This window comes from Poromitra crassiceps (genome assembly GCF_964638095.1).
Source record: "Poromitra crassiceps genome assembly, chromosome: 4".
Taxonomy (NCBI): domain Eukaryota; kingdom Metazoa; phylum Chordata; class Actinopteri; order Beryciformes; family Melamphaidae; genus Poromitra; species Poromitra crassiceps.
The window spans coordinates 74,214,279-74,239,040 of NC_139626.1; the positions used below are offsets into that span (position 1 = coordinate 74,214,279).

Here is a 24,762-nt window from a genome sequence, read left to right on the forward strand (position 1 = left end):
TATCTACATAACTACTAACTCTGCAAACTAACTCTTTTAGACAGAGAAAGCACACATTCTATTAGTTATTTTTAGATGATTGGTGTTCACGAATTCTTAACAGAAAATAATCCTCGGCTCTTGTAAAATGAGCCAGAATCCTCAAAAAAAAACCTGGCACAACTTACCTACAGGATTGAAAAAATGGCTGGCACTCAATGTGTTAATAGCCACATTCCTCAAGATACTGGTCGAGGAGGGGGCGTTGCAGCCAACTCAAGCCTAGTGATCAACCCTAGACCTAAACTTAACTATAACTCATTCAAAAGCCTCACGCTTAGTCTGTCACACCAAACCTGGAAAACATTACAGCCAATTCCATTTGTTATAATTTACCACCCTCCTGGCCCACAGCATAAGAATTTCACATGTGCGTACTTGTACAACGGAGTGACAATAAAAATTTTGAATCTTGAATATACTGAATTTCTGTCTGAATTTTTTTTAGTTCTTATCAAGTTTAGTCCTTAGTACAGATAAAATATTTATAGCAGGTGATTTTAATATTCATGTGGATGTTGACAGTGATAGCCTTAGCACAGCGTTGGTCTCTTTACTTGATTCCATTGGCTTCTCTCAGAGTTTAAATAAACCTCTCATTGTTTTAATCACACCCTCGACCTCGTTTTGACTTATGGCATCAATATTGAACACAGTAGTTTTTCCACAGAACCCTCTTTTATTGGACATTATCATCATCAGTATATAAATGGGAGCTATGGCTCTGTCTGTCTGTTTCTCTCTTTCTCTGTATGTCCCACTCTCCCACTGTGATGTCATAAATCCCACTGTGACATTATCAATGATGTCATAAATCCCACTGACATCATCAGTGATGTCATAAATCCCACATCCCACTGTGACATCATCAGTGATGTTATAAATCCCACTGTGACATCATCAGTGATGTCATAAATCCCACTGATGACATTGTCAGTGATGTCATGAATCTGACATCATCAGTGATCCTGGTCTTATTGGCCACACAGCAGCTGAGCTGCAGGCAAGGCCGCGCAGCGCCTGAGCTGCAAATGCGAGCTGCAGGGCCAGCTTGGCGAGCTGCAGGACGGGAGAGCCCGTGTAGCGGGCAAGCCTAGGAATCGAGCGCACGTAGCGCGTGAGATCCCTAGTTATTTAATAACGTTTGAATTCCTATTACCTGACTACACTTCATTAAACAAGAATATATTCACCAGACGTCTGTCTGATAGTATTGTAGCTAAATTTAAGGAAGCGATTCCATCAGCATTTAATTCAATGCTATGTCTAAATTCAGCAGAGGACCCGTATAACCTTACTTCCTCTCATATCAATCATCTTTTTGATAGTGCCTTAAGCTCACTGCGAATGACACTTGACTCAGTTGCTCCTCTAAAAAAGAAGTTAATAAAAGAATCTGAAATCCACAAACTGTAGCAATCTTTGTGAAAACTTGAAAGGATATGGCGTTCCACCAAACTGGAACAATCATGTTTTAGCCTGGCAAGATAGTCTTAGAACATATAGGAAGACACTTTGTACTGCCAGAGCTGCTTACTATTCCTCACTAATAGAGCTCAACAGTCATGTGGCGTTTCTTGCACCAGAAGTGAATTCCCCATTCATTTTCTCCATAGACATTTAAGAAAATCCATATATAACGAGTTTTAAGGCTTGAACCAAGCCAACCAGTCTTCCAGAGAATCATGAGTGACCATAACACATTTCACTTTCAGCAAAAACATAAAATAAATGCAGGAAAAAAGATGTAGTATACAGTATGCAGGAAAATTCTATCTTTTTCGCTTTTATTTTTTGTGACTATGAATAATAAATAATAATAATACATTTATTTTATATAGCGCTTTTCAAGAACTCAAAGTCGCTTTACAGAATACATGGGTCAAACATAAAACAACAGAGACAGACATAAAACACAGACAAACAACAAAAGGAAAGGAAGGGGGGGGTTGGGGGGGTTGGCCACAGCAACCAGCAGCCAAACGCGCCAGCGTTCACTCAACCGGAGCAGGGCCAACCTCCGAACATAAAACACAACAGAGACAGACATAAAACACGGACAAACAACAAAAAGAAAGGAAGGAGAGGGTAGGACTGAGCGTGCATGTCCATGTATGTGGGCCCAAGAGTCATTGGAGTTATAGTTATAGTCATAAAGAGTTATATAGAGCAGGGTGGATGGAGTGGGCCTCAGGCTGCAGAGCAGGGTGGATGGAGTGGGCCCCAGCCCCAGGCCACAGCTAGCAGAGCAGGATGGTGAAAGCCCCAGGCCACAGCTAGCAGAGCAGGATGGTGGAAGCCCCAGGCCACAGCTAGCAGAGCAGGATGGTGAAAGCTCCAGGCGACAGCTAGCAGAGCAGGATGGTGGAAGCCCCAGGCCACAGCTAGCAGAGCAGGATGGTGAAAGCCCCAGGCCACAGCTAGCAGAGCAGGATGGTGGAAGCCGGCATAAAAAGGTTACATAAATGTCTCCAAAGCGCACGGGGCTGTGTGCGCAATGGAGCTGAGGCAGTGAAATGGTCATTGTTGTGAATTCCCTCATGCTGTGTATGGCAGCTCTCTGTGGGTTAGAAAGTTACACCCAGAATGTCACTCATCCCCCTGCCTGATTGGCAATTGGAGGCCAATTGGAGGCAGGTGTGAGCCCAGGCCAGTCCATATCTAGCTCTCACACAGAGCTGAGAACTCTTTGCCTCCCAACTCATTTCTCTTTCCATGTGTCCCTGACATGTAAGCCTTATTTCTGTTTATGCACATTTCATTTGTTGTAATATGTTGAGCTAATTATTTAATCCAGCTGGTAACAGTTTGATTTGTCATTTGATATTCACTTTGTATTATTGACTTTGGCTTGTACTGTCTTGTTTACACTGCAGAAAACCATGGCTTGGATGGGAGAAATGAAATAAATCTCTGCTGATGCATCATATGAACATTGTCTCAATGCCTCTTTAATTTGAGACCCTCAGGCGGTCAGCCAACTTCAAACCCAGAGAAAATGTGTAATAGTCATACATGCTAGAATAGCCTACTACATCTAAGCACGGTGGGGGCACGGTGGCTCAGTGGTAGAGCTGTCGCCTCGCAGTCAGAAGGTCCTGAGTTCGATTCTCGCCTGGGGCGCTGTGGTTGTGTTCCCCCCCATATCCTCAGTGCCCACTGCCCAGGTGGGGTATCTCGTCGTAAGGGCCTTTCTGTCTGTGTGGAGTTTGCATGTTCTCCCCGTGCTCCCCCAGGGGGGTTCCTCCCCCCCAATTAAAAACATGCAGAAGATCAGATCGTCATCGTCATCCGACCAGTGACGACAACATCCGAAGTCGGTCCCCGGGCGCTGTACGAGAAAAGCGACCACTGCTCCTGGCCTGCCCCCCGGAGGAAAGGACAAAGCCAGGATGGGTTAAATGCAGAGGACAAATTTCACCGGCCACCGTCAGCATGTGTGTGTTGTGGCCCTCCGTGCATGTGTTGATTGTAATCGTGTGACAATAAAGACGGGCTTGTGCGTCTGAAATCGTGTTTTTAAGCAATTTAATATGGGATCGCCTGCACACAGATGATTCATATATAGGCTACTCCTGCATTTTGCAGCTGCAACTGTGTTGCTTTTGGCCTGTATGATGTGATTGACCTTCATATTTCCAACATCATTATATGAAATATGGAGATATGCGACTCTGCTGACAATAGCCTATATATGTGACCACAAAATAGGCTATTTTTTAATAAATGAAATCTATGCCTGCACGTACAGTGTCGATTCAGTTCAGAAGCCTTTTTTAATTTCATTATCATTCTTTTTTTTATTGATAGCCTATAGGAATTATTCAATCAGTGCGACTAAACACATCATGAGATCATTATTATTCTTTGAGCCTAAATGGTCTATACATACGGATTTTGGACTGAGATAGATTACACATTGCTTCCACTCGCAAAAAAGACATGCCGGTTTTATTGAGTTTATTGAGAGGGTGAATTGAGCTGCTGTAGGATACGTGGAGGTAGAAACCGCTCTTCAAATAAATGACTGATGTGGATAAAAGTGGTAAGCATTCAATCAGTCGCACTGATTGAATGGTTATTATTAGGGAACAGACTAATAATATCCAATTCGGATTTTGATTTTCAATTTTTTGGCATATCCTGTTTGTTACTTTGTTATGTCTTTTATGCATTTACCTGTTGACTGTTGTGTTTTTTTTTCCCGTGTCCTTTTTTAACTACCATTATCTTTGCTCTGTGTGTCTTACTGTTTACTTATATTTGTTATCTTTAGGAAGCCTTTTACAACACCTTGGCCAGGGACTACTACTTCAATATAAGACTGCCGTTACGCTAGTCTGGGCACGCTTTACACCGCTTTTGGCATTGGGGGTGTAAACCAAGGAAACAGGAAACAAGTGCGCCAAAAAATCTTTTTTGTTGCCGTTAGCTTGACGCGGCGAGGTTACGTTAGCTAGAGCCTGATAACAAAAAAGCTTCTGTATTGGCTTAAAACATGTGATATGGTGAATCCACAAAGTTTCTACAAGAACTTGTTCAAAAACTTATTTCGGTACGTTCGGTACGTCCATCTTTTGTTTTGTTGTTTGATTTTCTTATTCTGTTTCCGCTGCTTGTTTCCTGTCTATAGGGCGGGGTCTAGGCCGGAAACAGGCCGAGTGACAAAATCCCTTGTAAACGGAGACCAGGCTCTTTCTCCCCGAGAACAGCCTGGTGACGCGAGGTTACGTTACACTAAACTCGCCTCTAGCGGCCAAACAAATGTTACCTTCAACAAGTTTAAAGATGTTTTTTTTATGAAGCTACTGGTGGTGGGAAGTGATGGAAGGGTATGGATGGACAGAGAGAGAGAAAGGGAGGAAGAGGAGGATGTGAGAAGTTCTTCACCTTCATCTGTTGAGGCATATAGCTGGTTCTCCTCCATGTGAAGCTGAGAGCTGGAGCCACATCCTTCACTTCTCTGAGAGGGTGGGAGAGGGGTAGAGACATGGGGTGGCAGAGCTGTTACAAATCAAATGACAATAGAATGCATATCCACCTTATTTTTGAATGCCCCGCTGTAAAATTATTATGGGTGCAAGGTCTGGTCTAGAACATGACTGATTGTTGCTGCTGGTTGTTAACGGTACTTGGCAGAGGGTCTGCGGTGCTCGTACTCAGCACATCTCCTCGTCAAACAACGCTGAAAAAAAGTTTGCTTGTCACAAAGAAATAAACTCGTTTGACGACTTATTTGAGTGAATGTAATAATGTTATCTATCACATCCGCTAATCTGTTGCTCTTTGAACAAGTCGGGATATTTATATTTATTATTATTATTAATTATATTGATTTGCTCCCTTCGCTGCTGCTTTGAAACATAGTTTACAGACGGGCTATGTTGTGTCCGTGTCAGCAATGTAACGGAGGGAGGGGGCTAGGAGGATTACACCGGAAGAAGCACCCATTTTTCACGTAAGGCATCATGGCAGCTAGGAATGAGGTGGATAGACAATTTTCAAAGAATCGTGTGAGGCTGTGGTTTACAGTGATTTTACAACGGCTAAGAGGGGTTTACGGGATGCAAACACCTCTTAGCTGTTGTAAAATCACGGTAAACCATGGCCTCTTGGGGCGTATTGCTTAATTTGAAACCTAGGTTATTTCCTGTCACTGCAACAGGACAGGCTAGGCTCCATTTAGAAAGTTAAAACTGTCTATACTTCAGGCACAATGCAAACTGCTAATCTTTCTGAAACAAGGGCAAATTCGGCCCCAGACCACGTGCGGCGTGTGGCAACCACGGGGGCAGGCATCCCTGGGTTGTGGCTAGATGGGGTACAGCCACGGATGGAGTGATGCAAAATCATGGCAATTGTAATTCCATGTAATTTGTGTTACTTCTTATATAGTATCATGACGAAAGCAAAGACACGCCAGGGTGAGATAAAGGATACATCCCCCCAATATTCAAGTAGCCTATAATAGAGTGTGTGTGTGTGTGTGTGTGTGTGTGTGTGTGTGTGTGTGTGTGTGTGTGTGTGTGTGTGTGTGTATCAAGCTACAATGATGATCACACATACATCAGATGCAGGGCGCATGATGTTGCCCCCTTTCACTTCTATAGTAAACTTTGGTTGACTAATGAAGTTCATATCCAAAATATAACTTAAAATAAAGACTTTGTTTTTCAAGCAACTCAATGATCATGGTGTTTAACACCTTACTCACTATAGAAAAGAGACTAAAGCTTGTTTTATACTCGCCGCGGGGGAGGAGCGAGAGGCGCGAGCGTCAAATGACGTCAATGTGTTGGGCGCGACCCCCGTAGGCCGTCCACCGCGTACCTGAAGATTTTTCTAGCAGCGCGACCTCCGCACGGCTTCTCTCCAAACATGGACGCTTTCGAGCCACTGAGCCCTGAACACTGAGCTGTGTTTTCACCACATTTCTTGACCCATGTGGTAGGCTAAACTTTGATTAGCAACTGTTCGTTTTTAGTAATTTCAACAAGTAGTGTTGTGTTGAGAGCATGGTTGGGAGAGATTAAAAACAGCACAGAGTAGGCTATCGGGGCTGAGAACTGAAATGGCTATTATTAAATTACGGCAGTAAAAACAAGTTTGGTGATTCATTCATGTGCTGATATACGGTCATTTGAGAGTGAAAGCGCACTCAGTACTGCACAGAATGGCTGAGTTTCCCAACAAAGAAGCTTCTTAAGAGTTAAGAAGCTTCTTAAGGAGTTAAGAAGGCTCCAAAGAAGTGTTTCCCAAACGCCTTCTTAACAGAAGAGAAGAAAAAAAAAGGCTCTTAAGAAGCATCTTAACTGGAGCTGTCCACCATCTCGATGTGAGAGGTCCTCTGCGGCCCACTAGATGGCTCTCTGAGCCCACCAGTGGGCCACGACCCAGTGGTTGAGAAACACTGTTGTAGAATAACCTAATCGTGGTCATGTTAAATAAGAACTTCTTCTATTAAACCTTATTTATTTCAGACATGGACTGCAGTTCAAATTGCTTTATATACACAGCATACAACAAAATTGCTAGAAACACTACATAATTTAAGCTACCTTGGGTTCTGTGGGTGCTATATAAATCCACAACATTCTTATTATAAAAGGAATCCATTCTGATTAGAGGAATATAGCCTACGGTAAAACATTTAAAACACAAGTAACCATACATACAGGGGAGATTTTCAAGTGTTCCCCAATTTTAAACACTAAGGGTGCATGAAAGAAAGGAAAAAGGGAAAAACACAAGAGGAACAGTGGACACAAGTATCTCCTTTTGCCTGACGCGGCTGGATCTGCCAGTGTTTCGTCATTAAGAAGGTGTTAAGAATGCCCCAGATCCTTCTTACAAAACCTTCTTAACGAAATATCATCTTAGCGCTAAGAAGCTTTTGGGAAACGCAGCCTTCTTAACGGAAGATAATTTTAGGCTAAGAAGCAATTGGGAAACGCGTTTGCTTCTTAAGGGGGCCTTAAGAAGGGTTAAAGAAGCTTCTTAGCGCCAAGAAGCTTTTGGGAAACCCAGCCAATAGTGTTTCATTGCGACTTTTCACAGCTGTTCTCACTATTACCATTGTACAATGTAACATGCTGATCACTTGGCTGCCATTGAGTATAAAAGCATCTGCCCCAGCGCGAGGTCTGCACGTGACCTGCGGAGCTCCGCCTCGCGGAGCCTAGCTCGAGTATAATGAGCCCTTATAAGGCCCAATCCCAATTGTTATTGTTACCCCTACCCCTTGTTTTTGAGTGTCCCTCACTTTGGCCCTTGCCCTTCAAAACAGAGCCAAAAGGGGTAGGGATTGAAAACAATCACCTAGGAAATGGGACACCACTCATTACTTCATCATTTTGGCCAACTGTGATAATCAAGCTATTTATAGATACACTATTTTGTCATCATATTGCATATTACCAGAAATTGATTATTTTTGTTGATAACTTACTAATATTTAAATTATACTATTTTATTAGTTGACTGGTTTGCTCAGGTGTAACTGGAAAACATGATTCTGACATTATAGGCTAGGCATTATAGGTCAGGATAATATAGCCTATTCAAATTGATTGAGTTCATATTGTACATATTGTACATATATTACATAATATTCTGTTTTTTTACATTGTATTCTGGCGAATGGGTTTCTTCATAATCGGGACATTAAACTATCCCATGTGGTTTTCGCTGGGTTGGGTGTCCAAAAAAAATCTATTTTGTAGCTCCATAGTCACGTTTGAGTGTTACAGCTTTTTACACAGATCTGCTGGCGGGCTGGCAGGCTGGTGCTTGAAGTACCGTCTATGTTAAAATAGTCGCAAAATACCTAACTAAAACTTACAAAAATAAATGAATGTCTTCCTTTAATGTCGATACAAAGGATCACTGGGTTGGAATGTTGAAACACGCATTTCAGAACTCGATATTTGCAAAGATTGCTGTCCCTCTTCCACAAGGGGGAAACCAGTGCCTGCAGCCAATGCAACTCAATTTCAATTTCTGGCTGATTAATAGTGGTTTTCTTTCAGCCCTTGGTGTTTAGCCATTGTTTAGCACTGTGGGTCGTGCTGCAGTCCATGTGTGTGTGTGTGAGAGAGAGTGTGGAGGTGTATGCTTGTCGAAATGAAGGCAGCGTCCCAAGCGGGCGGGGTCAGGCGTGTATTGAAACACACCACCCCTTCGCGAAACGAGAAAGTCATCCAGCGTCCCCACACAATAAAAGCGCCCTTTCCGTTCCAAATGACTGACTGATGTTGAAATAATAGCGTTATCCATAAGGTGAACCAAGAAAAAGTGCCTAGAAAGTGATTTTCGTTCCAACTCCCTGGCACTACTTTTTCAATGCATTTTTTCAGAGAGAGCACCCTTATAGACTTTGTGTTAAAAATTCTCCGCAAAATATCTGGCAGTTTTTTGTCACGGCCCATAATTGTATATAGATGTGAATTAAAGAAAAAAGAAAATCTTATGCTGCTAATTTTGCTTGTAACTTATTTTGTATTCATGTGAGCTACATAGAATATCTCTCAAACCGACACCTATACATGTACCTAAACATCTAAGACAAGTATTGTGCATTAGTATAGCCAAGTGTGAATTTAGACCATGAAATCTAGCAAATTTGTACAAAATACGCTAAAACTTCAGTGATTGACACCAAGTGAAATGAAATATACATAATGGTAAATTGAGCAAAACACAGATGGATTATACATCAAAATGTTCAGTTGACACTGTGTAATCAGAGGAAAGAAATGAAAGAAGCACATTTTGGCCCAAGATGGCTGAAATTAATCAAAATGCTCCATCGCCCCCTTAATTGTGAATAGTGCAAAAATGTTAAATTCTACAATAGAACCATTACAAGTCAGGATCAACCCAATAATATGGTATGAAATTATGTGTTAATGTCCCTGAATGTCTCAGCCTTGCATTCATTACAACAGTGGTTCTCAACGTGGTTACAGGGAATCCCCAGCAAATTCAGGAATTATCAAACTTCATCATTGTTAAATTTACACCATCTAAGACAAGTATTGTGCATTAGTATAGCCAATTGTGAATTTTAAACTTCAGTGATTGACACCAAGCAAAACGAAACATACACATGGTAAATTTGGAAAAACACAGCTGTATTACACATCAAAATGTTCAGTTGACACTGTAATCAGAGGAAAGAAATAAAATGGCAAATCCATGAATTATCAAATTTCACCATCGTTTCATTTACAAGAACACTTCAGAGAATGTAAAGATTACTACAATATTTTGATCATATTTGCACTCTCATGTATCAACCTACGACACAGATAGCCATGTAATTCTGGACAAAATCATATCTAGCAATAAAAATATTCCCATTTGAATCAGAGAAACAAAAACCATATCAACTGGGGGTCTGTGGGTTAGGGTTAGCCCTATCCTCAGTTGACTCTGTTGTATGAGGTAGCCTGTCTATCAACTTATCTGCGGACATTGTCTCAACAAAAACCATCTCGCACATGTTGCGATTGCGGGGGGAGTGAAACACCAGCTGGGGAAAATCATGGGCCAGCCTCCTCTTCAATGTATCCTGTCTGCAACATAAAAATATAGTGAAAGATGATCACAAGGGTATGAATCAATACAAATTCACATTGAAAACCAATTTTACACACATGTATCAGCTTCTACATATATACAGGTTATAAACTATGATTGCTTAAAAATTCCATGATAGGTGACTTCTAAATGGGCTTGGTAGAGACCCACTTTAGGGTCTGAACTAACCCTGTGCAATTTCAAAGTAACTGGCCAAGCTGACCAATGGCAGAGTTGACGCCATATTGATACCAAAAGATTGAATTTGTAAAATCATCACCTTTGAAATATTTGGTTAACTTTATCTATTGTCTATTGTACCTATTGTATTGGGGGTTTATACTGTTCTATTCACAAAGTATAAAGTGCTCCTATATACAAAGTATAAAGTGCTCCTATATACAAAGTATAAAGTGCTCCTCTATATACTTATATCTATATACAAAAGGGGCTGTCTGTTCTGTTTACATTTTTGTCCTGCTGATGATGTCATCTTATGCCATCACTGATGGTGTCATAGGCACTGATGATGTCATAGGCACTGATGATGTCATAGACATTGTGATGTCATCAGATGTCATCAGTGAGTGGTGTCATCAGTGATGCAAAGTTGAGCAATTGTGTGCTGCGCATGCCAGTAAAGCAGGCGAAGCCACGCAGCAGCGACCGAGCTGGCTGCGTATGTGAGCTGCAGGGCAGGCGAGGCAGTCAATTTGATCATAACAAATAAATATATACATTTCTCCGAGACAAGCGAGGGCATCACAGGGTGATGTCAGTCATTTATTCAGTCAAGTCAGTCAAGGATGACCACAGCCTTAACGAGCACCATGGGACACTACAGAATCTGTGCTTATTTTTCACTTGCAAAATATCACGAAATGCAACATCAATATATTTTTTATATTATATTGAAATTTTTTTGAGAAAGAAATCCAAATGAAAATTTGTATTGCATAAATATCTTTTCTAGAGCTGCCAAAGTGCCACTATTTAAAATTACCTGTAGTTTGAAGCATCAAGATTTTGATGTTTCTTCACAAGATATAGAAACATCTTTCGTAGCTGGTTCATTCTCAGCACCTCCACATTTTGAGAACACATTTTCAAGGGCACCGGAAATAGTTTTGTGATTTACAGATCATGAATACTGTATGCTACTTAATATTCAAATTGCTCCTGAAACCTGCCTTACACATTTGATTGAAGGATTCTCAGTGCAATGATGAGCTACACATGACAAAGTCAGCTTATCGGCCAGATTGGACTTTCTGGCAGGCTGGTTCTGAGCCCCAGGCCGTAGGTTTTATACCCCTGATGTAGATGGCCAATGCTTTACTTCTTAAATCTGCAATAATGTGAGGCAATTACTAATTGATAATAATGGAATATAATACTCACTTTTCTTCTGAGGTGTCAGTAGTCCTCATCAAGAATCTGGTGTACTGTCAGTAACATTTATTGTGGTACCGCACCTCCAAGGACACAGTCTTTGTCTCGAATATGAAGGAGAATACTCATGTCTTCCTTCATCTTTCTTCAGCTTTCAGCAACTGACCTTTGAACAAATACATAACAATTAGGGGCTATTTTATTACCCTAATGGCCAAAATAGTGCCCCCTATTTCCTTGTTGTTAGTGTGATCCATATACTGTAGTAGGTAAATCCATTTACAAATCACCCGTTTTTCTTTGGTCCTGGTCGCTTTGAAGGCAGCCTAGACCGTGAAGACCACCAGGATCCCAATAATGTTACTGTACTTCTTGACAAGATACACAGCCTACGCTGCCTCTGATTGGCTTGTCCTGATATTCTTGCCCTAATCCTAGGAGTCTTTACTGTTTATTTGTCTGATAAAACACAACCCAGAAGAACTCAGATTTGACAACTACAATAACATTAAATGTGTTGGGTGGCAACTATTACATACTCAATTGAGAGGCATGTTTTTGCTGCCATTGTGCTTTTATATAGACTATTAGATTTTATTTCATATATAGCCTGTCACACAGTTAATGTAGTTGATTTTTTTTTACAAAGTTTTAACTAGAGTACAAGCTACTGTGTAATTTGTGCTTTCCTAAACTACATTTCTCCTAGGGTAGCTTTGCATGCTTTCAAAGTATGTAGCTTCCAAAGACTCTGATTGTGTGTGTGTGTGTGTGTGTGTATGTGTATGTGCAATTGTTTTTACCTACCTGCTGAAAACGTTTCAGCCTGTACCAGATGGTCCTTGTGGTGTTTGCCTTTTCTCGGCCGCATCCAAACGCTTTTTATCAATGAAGCGTGTGTAGCATGTTGAGTGGAACCCAGCATCTTCAGGAACATTCTCAAAGTCGATTTCTATGCAATGTTTATACGACTCTGCTATTTCTGGCTGTCCCCTTGCAAGGCAAGCCACCGTTTGGCGATGTTTCTAAATGTATCCCACCGTGTACTGGTAAAATCTTTTACTCCCTCTTTCCTTACTGACACGAGATGCATATAGCATTGTTTCTTTAATTCTTTACGTAGTTTTGAATGAGCTATAGCTCGACATTCCTCTTCTTCCCCGTTCAATGTAGAGGACGAGGGGGCTGCCATCTTGTTTATTTACTATGATTCCTCAGAAAAGCGGCCACCCGATTGGTCTAGTGGGGAGCACGTGATACGGATCATTATGCCGAGCCTCTTCACTCATCAACAATGTAACTACGCGAAGGAAGGACTATTGCCGACCGCAAACGCCAATAAAAAAAAAACTGACAGATTTCACGTGGAGAACTTTTTTTCTCACACTCAGAACCAATAGATCTTTCGAATGAAGTAAAAAGTATTTAGTGCCACATGGGTCGGAACGGGATGAAATGAAAAACCGGTTCACCTTGTGGCCTAGTGTTGACCAGCATGCTATCGCACGTGGTAAAAAGCTCCACAATTCGAACATGCATTGGTGCACTTAAAGCAGCTATGGGGAACTTTCACGGGATGGTCAGGAGGCCAGCTGAGGGAGCGCAGGGAGCGGTAAGGGGCGTACTCCAGGAGGAGCCAGTGGAGTTGAGACAGGGGTGATGTGGTCAGATAATTTAGTGCAGGTAATGATCCGGGCAGCCGAGTTCTGAATGATTTGGAGTCTGTTGGACAGTTTGGTGGGTATAGGCCAGAGAGAAGAGCATTGCAATAATCGATCTAATGTACCATCAACCATTATTTTAATCACAAATAATGCATATTTCGATGTAATTAGTATTCATTTAATATGTTAAATTGGCTAAATAAGCATTGTTTGGTGTGGGTTGCGAAAATGGGTTGCTGTGTGTGTGTGTGTGTGTGTGTGTGTGTGTGTGTGTGTGTGTGTGAGAGAGAGAGACAGACAGACAGAGAGTGTTGGAGTAAGGATCAGTCTCTCTCATAACCGTGGTGCCAAATGTGTGTGTGTGTGTGTGTGTGTGTGTGTGTGTCTGTGAGAGAGAGAGAGAGACAGAGACAGAGACAGAGAGTGTTGGATTAACGATCAGTCTCTCTCATAACCGCGGTGCCGAACGCGCGTGTCTGTGTGTGCGTACGCACCCGTGTAAGCATGTGTGTGAGAGTGAAAGTGTTGGACCACGTAATGAGCAGTGAAGTCTCTCTCGCTTTCTCTCTCTCTCTCTTGTAACCAACCACTTAAAAACAGTAACTGCCACTCGTATTTGCCGACCCCCCACAACCCCTCGTGCCCCCGTGTTTGCCTATTTTAGAGACCCCCACAAAGCTCAGATTATTCAAGATTTCAAGATTCAAGATTTTTATTGTCACTCCATGGTACAAGTATCACGTGTGAAATTCTTGTGCTGTGGACTCCGTTTACAACATAGTGCAAATAGTACAAATATAACAAATATAACAGGGCATATGGGTGCAAAAACAACAAGAGACACAACAAGCATAAGGCAGTATAGTGATAAGACAAGTCAGAGACAGTGGCATATTCACTGCACATAGGTGCACGTGTCGGGTGCATACTTTAGACGTGCTTAAACATTTTAAATTCTGCGTATTTGACATACAGGTGCAGATAACATATTCCTTATTAAACATACAATTAAACTCGGCATTTTAAATTCGGCGTATTTGACATACAGGTGCAAATAGCATATTCCTTATTAACATACAATTAAACGTTAGACATATGTAATGGTAGCAGCTACAGTACGGTACAGTGCGGCTATTACACTATTTGTGTATGTTAAGGAGTCTCGTGGCCTGCGGGAAGAAACTGTTCCTCAAGCGATTTGTGCGTGCTTTCGGAACCCTGTATCTTCTCCCTGAGGGTAGCAGGGAGAACAGGCTGTTGTGGGGATGGTTTGTGTCTTTGATGATCTTCAGGGACCTCCTGAGGCACCGCTGTTTATACAGTTCATGCAGATCTGGCAACTCACATTCTGTTACGTGCTGTGCCGCGCGTCTCACTCTCCGTAGCGCCCTGCGGTCCATGGTGGTACAGTTCCCGTACCAGGTGGTGAAGCCGCCAGTCAGCAGGCTTTCAATGGTGCCTCTGTAGAAGTCCCTGAGGATTTCTTTCCTTAGCCCAAATTTCTTCAGGCGCTTGAGTCCGTGTATTCGCTGTTGGGCCTTTTTGACGACAGTGGCGGTGTGGCCGGCCCATGTCAGGTCCTGGTGGATATTGACTCCCAGGTACTTGAAGCTGTCCACCCTTTCCACCACTGTGCCGTTGATGGTGATTGGGGGGTGTGCGCCCCCCCCCCTCCTGTAGTCTACAATGATCTCCTTGGTCTTGGAGACGTTCAGAGAGAGGTGGTTGTCCTGGCACCATTGTTCCAGGGCCCCCACCTCCTCTCTGTAGGCCGTCTCGTCGCTCCCCGAGATCAGCCCCACGACTGCTGTGTCGTCTGCAAACTTCACGATGGTGTTAGAGGTTTGAGTCGCCACGCAGTCGTGGGTGTAGAGGTCATACCAGAAGGGGCTGGAGACGCACCCCTGGGGCGCTCCTATGCTGATGGTCAGTGGGGAGGAGGTGAGGTTGCCCACCCTCACCACCTGGCGGCGGTCTGTCAGGAAATCCAGGATCCAGTCGCACATTGCTGTGTTAAGTCCCAGGTCCTTGAGCTTGCATACCAGCCTGGAGGGTACTATGGTGTTGAATGCTGAGCTGTAGTCCACGAACAGCATTCTTACGTAGGTGTCCTTCCCCTCCAGGTGGGACAGGGCGGTGTGGAGCACGTGTGCTACTGCATCCGCTGTGCTCCTGTTGGGCCGGTATGCGAATTGTAGCGGGTCGTGGTCCGGGGGGAGTGTGGGGCGGATCTTTGATATGACCAGCTTTTCAAAGCACTTGCTGGCTATTGGTGTGAGGGCTATTGGGCGCCAGTCGTTGAGGCTGGTCGCTTTCTGTTGCTTGGGAATGGGGATGATTGTCGCTGCTTTGAAGCAGGAGGGAACTCGTCGGAGGGAGAGAGACTGGTTGAAAATGTCTGTGTATACGCCTGCCAGCTGGTGGGCGCAGGCCTTGAGGACCCGCCCGGGGATGCCGTCCGGGCCGGCCGCCTTGCGAGGGTTGATACGCAGGAACGACCGGCGCACCTCCTCCTCAGTGATGGTGAGAGGGCAGTCTGGGTCTGTGGGGGGGGGGAGGTGGGGGGGGTTGGTGGTTAGGTGGGGATGGGAGGGGGTGCTGAGGGCTGGGGGGGAGGGGGGGGGAGGGGAGGTGGGGGGGAGAGGTGGCGGGGAGAGGAGGGCAGTGGGGGGGGGAGAGGAGGGGTGGTGGGGGGGCGGAGGGGCGGAGTGGTGGTGATGGGGGGAGAGGAGGGGAGGGGTGGTGGGGGGAGAGAGGTGGCAGGGGGGGGAGGAGAGGAGGTGGCAGGGGGGGGAGAAGAGGAGGGGAGGGGTGGTGTGGGGAGAGAGGTGGCAGGGGGGGGAGGAGAGGAGGTGGCAGGGGGGGGGAGGAGAGGAGGGGGGGAGGATTGGGAGGAGAGGAGGAGGGAGGGGGGGTGGTGGTGGGGGTGATGGGGGGGAGGAGAGGAGGAGAGGGGTGGGAGAGGAGGGGGGGAGGAGGGGAGGCGCTCTGGCAGAGGGGTCGAACCTGGCGTAGAACGCGTTGAGTTCGTCTGGCAGGGTGGGTGACTCGTTGTTGTTTTGCTGTTTTGCCCCTTTGAAGTCAGTGGCAGCGTGGAGGCCTCTCCACAGGTGTTTGGGGTTGTTTGAGTCCAGTTTTGCTTCCAGCTGCCTGCCATATTCTCTCCGTGCTCTTTTTAAAGTGCTTCGGAGGGCATATCTTGTTTGTTTGTATTCCTCTGGTGTTCCGGAGTTGAAGGCGGTGGTCCTGGCGTGGAGGGCTGCCCGGACGTCACTATTGATCCAGGGCTTCTGGTTTGGCATTATTTTGATTATTTTTTGGGGGATTATGTCCTCTGTGCATTTTTGAATGAAGCCTGTTACTGTGTCTGCATACTCGTCCAGGTCTCCTGCAGCCTTGAACTCTTCCCATGCTGTTTGGTCGAAGCAGTCTCTCAGAATGTCCTCTGATTGGTCTGACCAGCAGTGGGTGGTTCGGAAGGCCGGGGGGTGTCGCTTGAGCTGTTGTTGATACCTGGGAACGAGCAGGATGGAGGCGTGGTCCGATCTGCCAAAGGGGGGGCGGGGGGTCGCCTTGTAGCAGTGTTTGATGTTCGTGTAACACTGGTCTAGTGTGCGTTCTCCCCTTGTGTGGAAGTTGATGTGCTGATGGAGTGAAGGCATGCGCTTCCTCAGGTTGACTCTGTTGAAGTCGCCTGCCAGGATCATTGCTGTTTCCGGTTGTTTCAGCTCCTGTGCGCTGATCGCGCGGTGGAGTTCTTTGGCTGCGTTTATCGCGCTGGCCTGGGGGGGAATATATACTGCAGCAAGAGTGACTGACGTGAATTCACGGGGACTATAATGCGGGACACATTGGAGCATAATGTATTCCAGGTCCGCTGTGCAGTGCGTTTCAATGTTAGTGGTATTCGTGCACCAGTTATTGTTTACCATCAGACAGACGCCGCCGCCTCTCGCTTTCCCGGAGCGCTCTTGGTCTCTATCCGCTCTGTGTATGCTGAAGCCTGGGATAGCGATGGCCTGATCCGTAGTGTCGGCTGAAAGCCAGGTCTCAGTCAAACATATAACGTTGCATCTCGCTATGTCCTTTTGAAACTGTGCCCGTGCTCTCAGTTCACATAACTTATTTTCCAGTGATTGGACATTAGCCAGCAGAATGCTGGGCAGAGGTGGCTTATGCGCTCTCCTTCTCTGTCGTGCAAGAAGACCCCCTCTATTTCCTCTCTTTTGCCGTTTAAGTTCAGGGTATTCAGAGAGGTCGGGAGCCGTCCAGTTTTGTTTGGGGTGTTTTTGCGCATTTCTGATGTCTAGCAGCTCTCCCCTGTTGTACCTACGTACGGTGGTACTGCTGGTGCCGTCGTTGTTGTTGAAGCTGCTGTTGTCGCTGTTGTCGTTGTCCTCCATTGCTGGTGGTCCCTTTGGGGGGGGGGGGGCGCAGTGGGAACAATAGCGCGATCGCCCGGCGGTAATCCACGCTGTAATCCAAGCTGTTGTTGTTTTCCCTTGCTAAAAAAGTGCACTTACGCTACTATGTACACTGTATAAAAGACACTGATATATACACTAGATATTTACAAAGCGAATAGAAGTGACGAAATTATAAACAAAACGAAATTACTCTAAAAAAAGACCTATTTCTCTACGAAGTTCACGGAGCTCCACAGCCGGTCGCCTCTCTCTCTAGGCGCCCCTTATAGTTATATTATAACTCGAACCCTGATGCCAATTTACTGTACATGAATACAAATGTTGGTGCTTTCACATAAATCCAAATTATTTGGCCTATATTTGGCCTCTCATGTGGATAATACAAATTATAAATTAATTTTCGATGTAGTGGGGTACCAATAAGTAGATTGTGATCTACCGGTAGATCTAAGGCCATCAATAAGTAACTCGCCAAAGAAATCTAAAATGTATTATTTTTTAATTTTGAATGCACAAACTAAATCCCACTCATGTATAACTCACTATACATCTATAGTATTTAACATTATAACATTATTAAATAAATGTATTTCAGTTGTTCAATTGTTAAATAAATAATATATTGTTGAAATGTGCTGAATATGTACATGGGGGACAAGGGGAAAGAAGTAGCATGCAACTCGTTTTATTTTTTGTAAGTAGCTCTCACCCTAAAAAGGTTTGGGCACCCCTGATGTAGTCTGTTGTGTAGAGTATGTGTATGATTGTGTATCACCTGAAAGGCGCTGTGACACAGTCGTTCCAACCAGTCCACACACTGATCTTTCGCTGCAGCAAACACCAAGGTTCTCTCCTCTGTCTCCACGCAGAATGCTGCCATGTTCTCCTACAAACACCACAAGGAAACTGAGGCCTTCAGACAAACAACCAGCACAGGTCCTTAGTCCATGAGTTTGGGGTATTGACTGCATATAATATGGACAGGATGTGAGCTCTCAAAAAGTGAAGCCAAAACATCTCCATCGCCGCCCTGGTGGCTGGTCCCAGTATAGGTCACAAGACCTGCCTCCGTCATGTTAGTGGATGGGACATCAGTCAAACTAAACAATCAAAGTACGTGTCAAATATTTTTTTCTAAAGATGGTTTCTATCATTTTAGGTAGTTCTTATCATGCTATCAAGTGTTAATTTCTCTGATAAGTTTGTTTTTAAGTGGTTATTTGACAATATAAAAAGGGGTGATTCAGGGGTGATCTCTCAAGCCGTCACTGGCAGCTGCTCTCCACTCGCGTAACGTTGGGGCGGTCCACAGCAATCTAGTAAGTTGGAGTGAATAAAGATGTCGCGACTCTTCTAATTTATATACACGGCTCTGGGGCGGTCGAGAGGAGATGGAGTTTAACTAATGAGCTTAAAGGGATACGCCAACTTTTTGGGAGTTTCGTCTATTTCGCCCACAAATAACCAAGATACACAATACCTATACCGCCACTATCCATACAGTATACAGTGAGCTACACTCGTCCAGTTAGTATTGGGGGAAACAGTACAACCGTTTAAAGCAGTGGTTCTCAACTGGTGTAGCCTCAGGACCCACTATTTTCCTTGTCATGATGTCGCGACCCAAATTTCAGATTTTTTTTTAAACTCAAAACCTCAAATGAACAAAAAAGTGCAACAGAAGTGCAACTAGGGCTAAAAACCAATTGAAATAAGGCAGACTTGAATTACAGGCCTATATGTTTTTAAATTTAAACAAGTCAAACTGGTCATGCTCAGAAAGTCTTATTTGAACTGTATGAAATATGAAATAAAAGGCAGACTTATCTTGAATTACATGCCTATATGTTTTTAAACTAGTTAATAATAATAATAATCATAATAATAATAAAACAAGTTAACCTGGTCATGCTAATCCAGTTTCAATAGTCTGAATTTAACTAATGAAATAAAAAGGAATGACAGGCAGGCTATATGCTTTTTAGTTAAACTGGTCATAACTTTTAATTAAACTGGGGCCATGCTAATCCAGTTTCAATCATCTGAATTGAACTAAAATTAAATATGAAATGAAAAGGCAGACTTCTCTTGAATTACAGGCAGAGCATATGCTTCAGCTTGTTAAACAAGTAAAACTGGTCAGGCTAATCCAGTTTCAATAATCTGAATTGAACTCAAATGAAACAAAAACATTTTTTGGCCAATGTCCACGACCAGTGGCGGACTGCATAATCGGGCACGTCGGGCAAATGCCCGGTGGCCTGGCCTGGCCTGGCCTGCCAAATTTTTTTTTTTTTTTTTGCAGGCCAGGCCAGGCCACTCACTGAACAGCAGGCGGGCTTCAAACAGCCCAAATCTGGCTTCAAACGGCCCAAATTGGGCTTCAAACGGCCCAAATTGAGCTTCAAACGCCCCAAATTTTTCGGCGCCGCCCTTCGGACGCCGGCACGCGCGTCGGCCCATATCGGCCTGGCCTGCTTGCTATCTAATGCCCGGCCTGAATTATGATCCCAGTCCGCCCCTGTCCGCGACCCAATCAAAACGGCCCTGGGTCGCGACCCACCAGTTGAGAAACGCTGGTTTAACGTCACCAAAACACACAAACACTAACACTAACACTAACAGCCCCAAAAAGCTCTATGTACATGTGACTCGGGTACTCACCAGTCACCACGAGATGAAATATGAATCCAAAATGCAGAGAAACAATCTTTTTTTAAGGTAAATAGATAGCATGGAGAGTATGGAGAGTGACAATAAAGCTATTGTGTTGGTTATGTGTGGGCGATATGGCAAATGGTTGAAACTCCCAAAAAGTCAGCATATCCTTTTAACATACGCTAACGTTACTTTATTACAGTTTCTGCTACAATTTGATGTGTGATCGGGACCGCAATAAAGCGGAGAGGGCTTGGAGAAAAGTGCTTGAGGAAGTAACGTTAGGAAGTGGTAAGTTCAGAACATGTGTTTTACTCCAGCTAACAGTTGCCTTTAGAGTCACACAAACAGAAACTGGAGGTTTTATTTGGGGGAGAGTATGAGAAAGTATGTTTTTATATGGATAATACAGTTTATGCCAGCTCAGGGAAGAGGGCTCACTTGGTATAACAAGTCTCCACAAGCCCTGTGATGCCAATATGTCATTTACACCCTGATTTAGCGGAGATATAGCCATGTGCAGCTGGCATTCTCACTTCTTCCTCCAGCACCTGGCCACAGTGCAGATTCCTGTTAAAAACAGGGTGTAAATGATGACTTTTCAAGTCAACTTGGCATCTCAGGGCTTGTGGAGACTTGCATTTTGCCAGGTGAGCAGTATCAAAGCTTTTTTGTTTACACACATTTGCTCATGACCCTCAGCAGACAGCAAGCTCTACTCAGGGCCGCGGGAAGGGCGGGTGCTGCAGGTGCTGCTGTTTTGTATTGGAATTGCAGTCTAAATAAATAAATAAATAAATATATATATATATATATATATATATATACAAACATAAAAACAGTCTCTACAGGAACAAGTCCATATGAAGTTGACCGCACACTCCAGAAGAACAGGGTGACCAATGCTGTATCAAATGATCATATTTATTGACGCGTTGTTCTTCATAAAATAAATATGATCATTTGATACAGCATTGCTCACCCTGTTCTTCTGGAGTGTGCGGTCAACTTCATATGGACTTGTTCCTGTAGAGACTGTTTTTATGTTATTTTGATCCTGCTTGCTGTGACCAGCACCTCCCTGCTTGGATTGTGGGTTTAGGGTTTATGAGCAAAGAGGGAGATGTTATTTTTGACATTTGGTTTATAATAATAAGATAATAAAATATAATAATAAGCTCAGTGTTTCTGTTGTAGTGTAAAATGACCTAAAGGGAGAGAAGGTGGTGACATGAAAGTGAGTGACAAAAGGAGAAAATAATATACACAACAGTATAATCCTAATGTTAATTTAAAATTATATATTCCTCTAAATATGGCTAAAAAACATCCAAACATCCAAATAACATTAAAAAAAAAGTTGGGCGGTGCCAAAAATACCTTCCTTGCAGCACCCCCTGCTTAAAATGACTTCCAGCTGCCCTGGCTCTACTTGCCTGACATGGCCGGTCTCCATTTCTCCAAACTGGAACCGCACCGGCTGTATTCTACTGCATGCAATACACTCACTGTATGGAAGTACCTCATACAACACCACATAAAAAAAAAAACTATCCCTTTAACATTAAATCATGAACCAGCTCAGTGGCCTTGTGGTTTGAGTGTCCGCACTGAGACTGGGAGGTTGTGAGTTCGATCCCCGGCAGAGTCATACCAAAGACTATACAAATGGGACCCATTTTGCCTCCCTGCATCAAAGGGTTGGAATTGGGGGGTTAGATCACCATATGATTCCCGAGTGCGGCACTGCTGCCGCTCACCGCTCCCCCAGGTGATGGGTCAAATGCGGAGAACAAATTTCGCACACTCAGGTGTGTGACAATCAGTGGGACTCTACCTTTACCTTCATAACGTTGATCAAAATGCCACAGAGACATTAGTTAATCACCACAGAGCTGCACAGATCAGTTCCTCTGATAATTTCCCACCGTATGACAACCTTACATTGCCCAGCGTAGCAGCTCGGAGTCTGGCTGCTAGCAGCTGAGATGACGAGCTGGTCCCCGGTTCCTCAATCTCTGACAACCAAAATCAGATTTCACAGTCGTCATTTTGATAAACTGACCTCAAAGTGGAAATCTACATGGTTACTTTTGATGAGTAAAAAAATATTAGAACGTTAGGGTTGTGCTACAAGAGTGAGTGAGAGTGAGAACGAGAGCTCTCACTCTAGTGCCATCTCGCTGCGCACGCAGCCATTGGAAGAATATTATTTTTGCTCCAAAAATTATCTTTATATAAAACCAACCACCTACCGACAGGTGGCGTGGTAACCTTGGGACTGGGACGGCCACCCACCTTCCTTTCCCCGTGATACGTCACATCTGCCCAGATCCCAAGACACCACACCTTCTTCCAGCCCACCTGCGCAACGACGCATCGACGCAGCAAGGCTGGGTAGTAAACCGTAAAACCTGGGTTGTAGCACAACCTTAACGTTTTACTTCGTTTCAAACTCAAGCTCTCACTCTAGTGCCAAATTCAACTGCCCTTGCTGACAGGAGCACTCCTCAGAGCGACCCAAGAGGCGGACGCATGGTGAATCGCTCATGCCCAACCGTGTGGCATTTGGAGAGGCAACGACACTACCTTCTCGCCATTGACAGTACCGCATGCGCGAAGAGCGAGCCGGACACGTCAAGACTGTAGTATCTAACAAACGTGTGATGAGAGGACCATGAGGCCGCTGCGCACACCGATGCACCGCGCAATAATGCGGAAGACATCGCAACGCCTTGCGTAGAATGCGCCTCGATACCCTCCGGGGGTACCTTATGCCAAAGCAATCGCCTCCACTATCCAGTGCGATGAGCGATCCTTGGAAAGGGGTCCGCCGTGGGCCCTCTGCCCGAAACAGAACAACAACTGGTTTGAAGTGCGTAACGAGTGGGTCCTGGCCACGTAGGCCGAGAGCGCCCTTATGGGACACAGCATGTGCAAACGTCGCTCCTCGTCCGAACTGAATGGCGGGGGTCAGAAAGATGAAAAGTCTATGACCAGAGACCTAAAGCTGTCATTAATATTCTTAGGTTGATACGCAGGGTTAGGTCGCAACGTAACCCTGTGCCCATCATCTGCGAAAACCATACAGGACTGCTACACCGAGAGGGCAATCAGGTCACCAACCCTCTTTCCCGACGACAAGGCCAGCGGTCTTCAAAGAAAGAAACTTCAAATCGACGGAGTCCAAGGGCTCGAACGGATGACCCGCGAGCCCGTCCAGCATTGTGACCAAGTCCCATTTGGGAAAGACGCACCGCGACGGCGGGCGCAACCTACGCGCCCCCTTCATGAAGCGCGAGACTAGAGGGAGCCCCCCCATGGGCCTACCCTCAATTCCCATGTGGCAAGCAGAAATCACGGCTACGTACACCTTAAGAGACTGCGGGGACTGGCCCGCGTCAAGAAGGCTCTGAAGGAAACAGAGAACTGGCTGCACACCACAGTTTACTGGATCCACACCTTTGTGCAAAAAGACCTGCCACTTGTACGTGTACTGAGAGTGGGTCGAAGCAGCCCTAGCACTCTGAATAGTGCACACCACATTATCGGGCAAGCCCTGGGCTAGCAAATGGTCCCGTTCAGGAGCCAGGCTGCTAGTTTCCACCTGCTGGGGGAGGGGTGGAGTACCTCCCCCTCCACCTGGGATAGGAGATCCGCCCGCAACGGCAATGCCCAGGGTGGTCCCTGCGCCAAGGAGATCAGGTCCGCAAACCATATCTGCTTGGGCCAAAAATGACCCACTAAAATGAGCCGCAGGCGCTGTTCCCTCACCCTGTCCAACACCTGTCGAATCAGGGGGATCGGGGGAAATGCATAGAGCCCATCCCGGGCCATGCATGTGCCAGCGCGTCGTGGCCCAGCCAGTCCTCTTGGATCGAGAACCACAGTGGGCAGTGCGTCGCGATGTGAAGGGATCGACGTGGGCACGGCGGAATAGGCTTGGAGTTCTGAGGAGCCGAAAGGGTACAGGGGGGGTAGGGGAGTAATTATCTTGAAATCCCATAGTCTTTGGGGACAACCTGACGTCAGGTTGTACCAAATCTCCCATTCATTTGAGGAAAAAAAAAAAAGCAGTGTTCCACCCTTAGAGGGCGCTTATGCCAGATATGCTGCTGAAAAATGATACAAATGGTAAAATGGCAACAGTTTGGTGTCAAATGTGGAAATTTTGACCAGAATTCTTCACACATCACCCCCAAAGTCATATATATTGGTTAAAAGCTGAAAAAAAGTGTTTTGGAGGTAAGTCCTCCTTTAAAGTGCCATAATTACAGAGTAGAGCCCTGCATTCTGGCCCAGTTTTTTGGTATAGCTATTTGGACATAAATAGCCTATCATAATATCATAGGCAGGTATACAAATCAAATAAACATTTTATTTAATTTAAGAAGTTAACCATTTGATTATAAAACAAAATAAATATATAGTTTTAGGCTATTCACTGTCATGCCTGGCACGCACACACACACAAACACCCACCTGCACTGCATACTTCCATG

General features: G+C 44.7%; 1 protein-coding gene across 2 annotated transcripts in view; it reads right to left on the minus strand.

Annotated features, from left to right (window-relative positions):
- dok1a (docking protein 1a) overlaps window positions 1-24,762 on the minus strand; it is a 68,187-nt gene that overhangs the window by 31,638 nt on the left and 11,787 nt on the right. The window contains exons 4-5 of one of the 2 annotated variants that reach the window (XM_083636345.1): window positions 18,378-18,488; window positions 4,930-5,002 (exon numbers count right to left, since the gene is read on the minus strand). In XM_083636345.1, coding sequence (XP_083492471.1) covers window positions 4,930-5,002; window positions 18,378-18,488 — 184 coding nt within the window. Of the gene's footprint in view, window positions 1-4,929; window positions 5,003-18,311; window positions 18,489-24,762 lie in introns of both variants that reach the window. The other variant, XM_083636344.1, reaches the window with a different exon arrangement.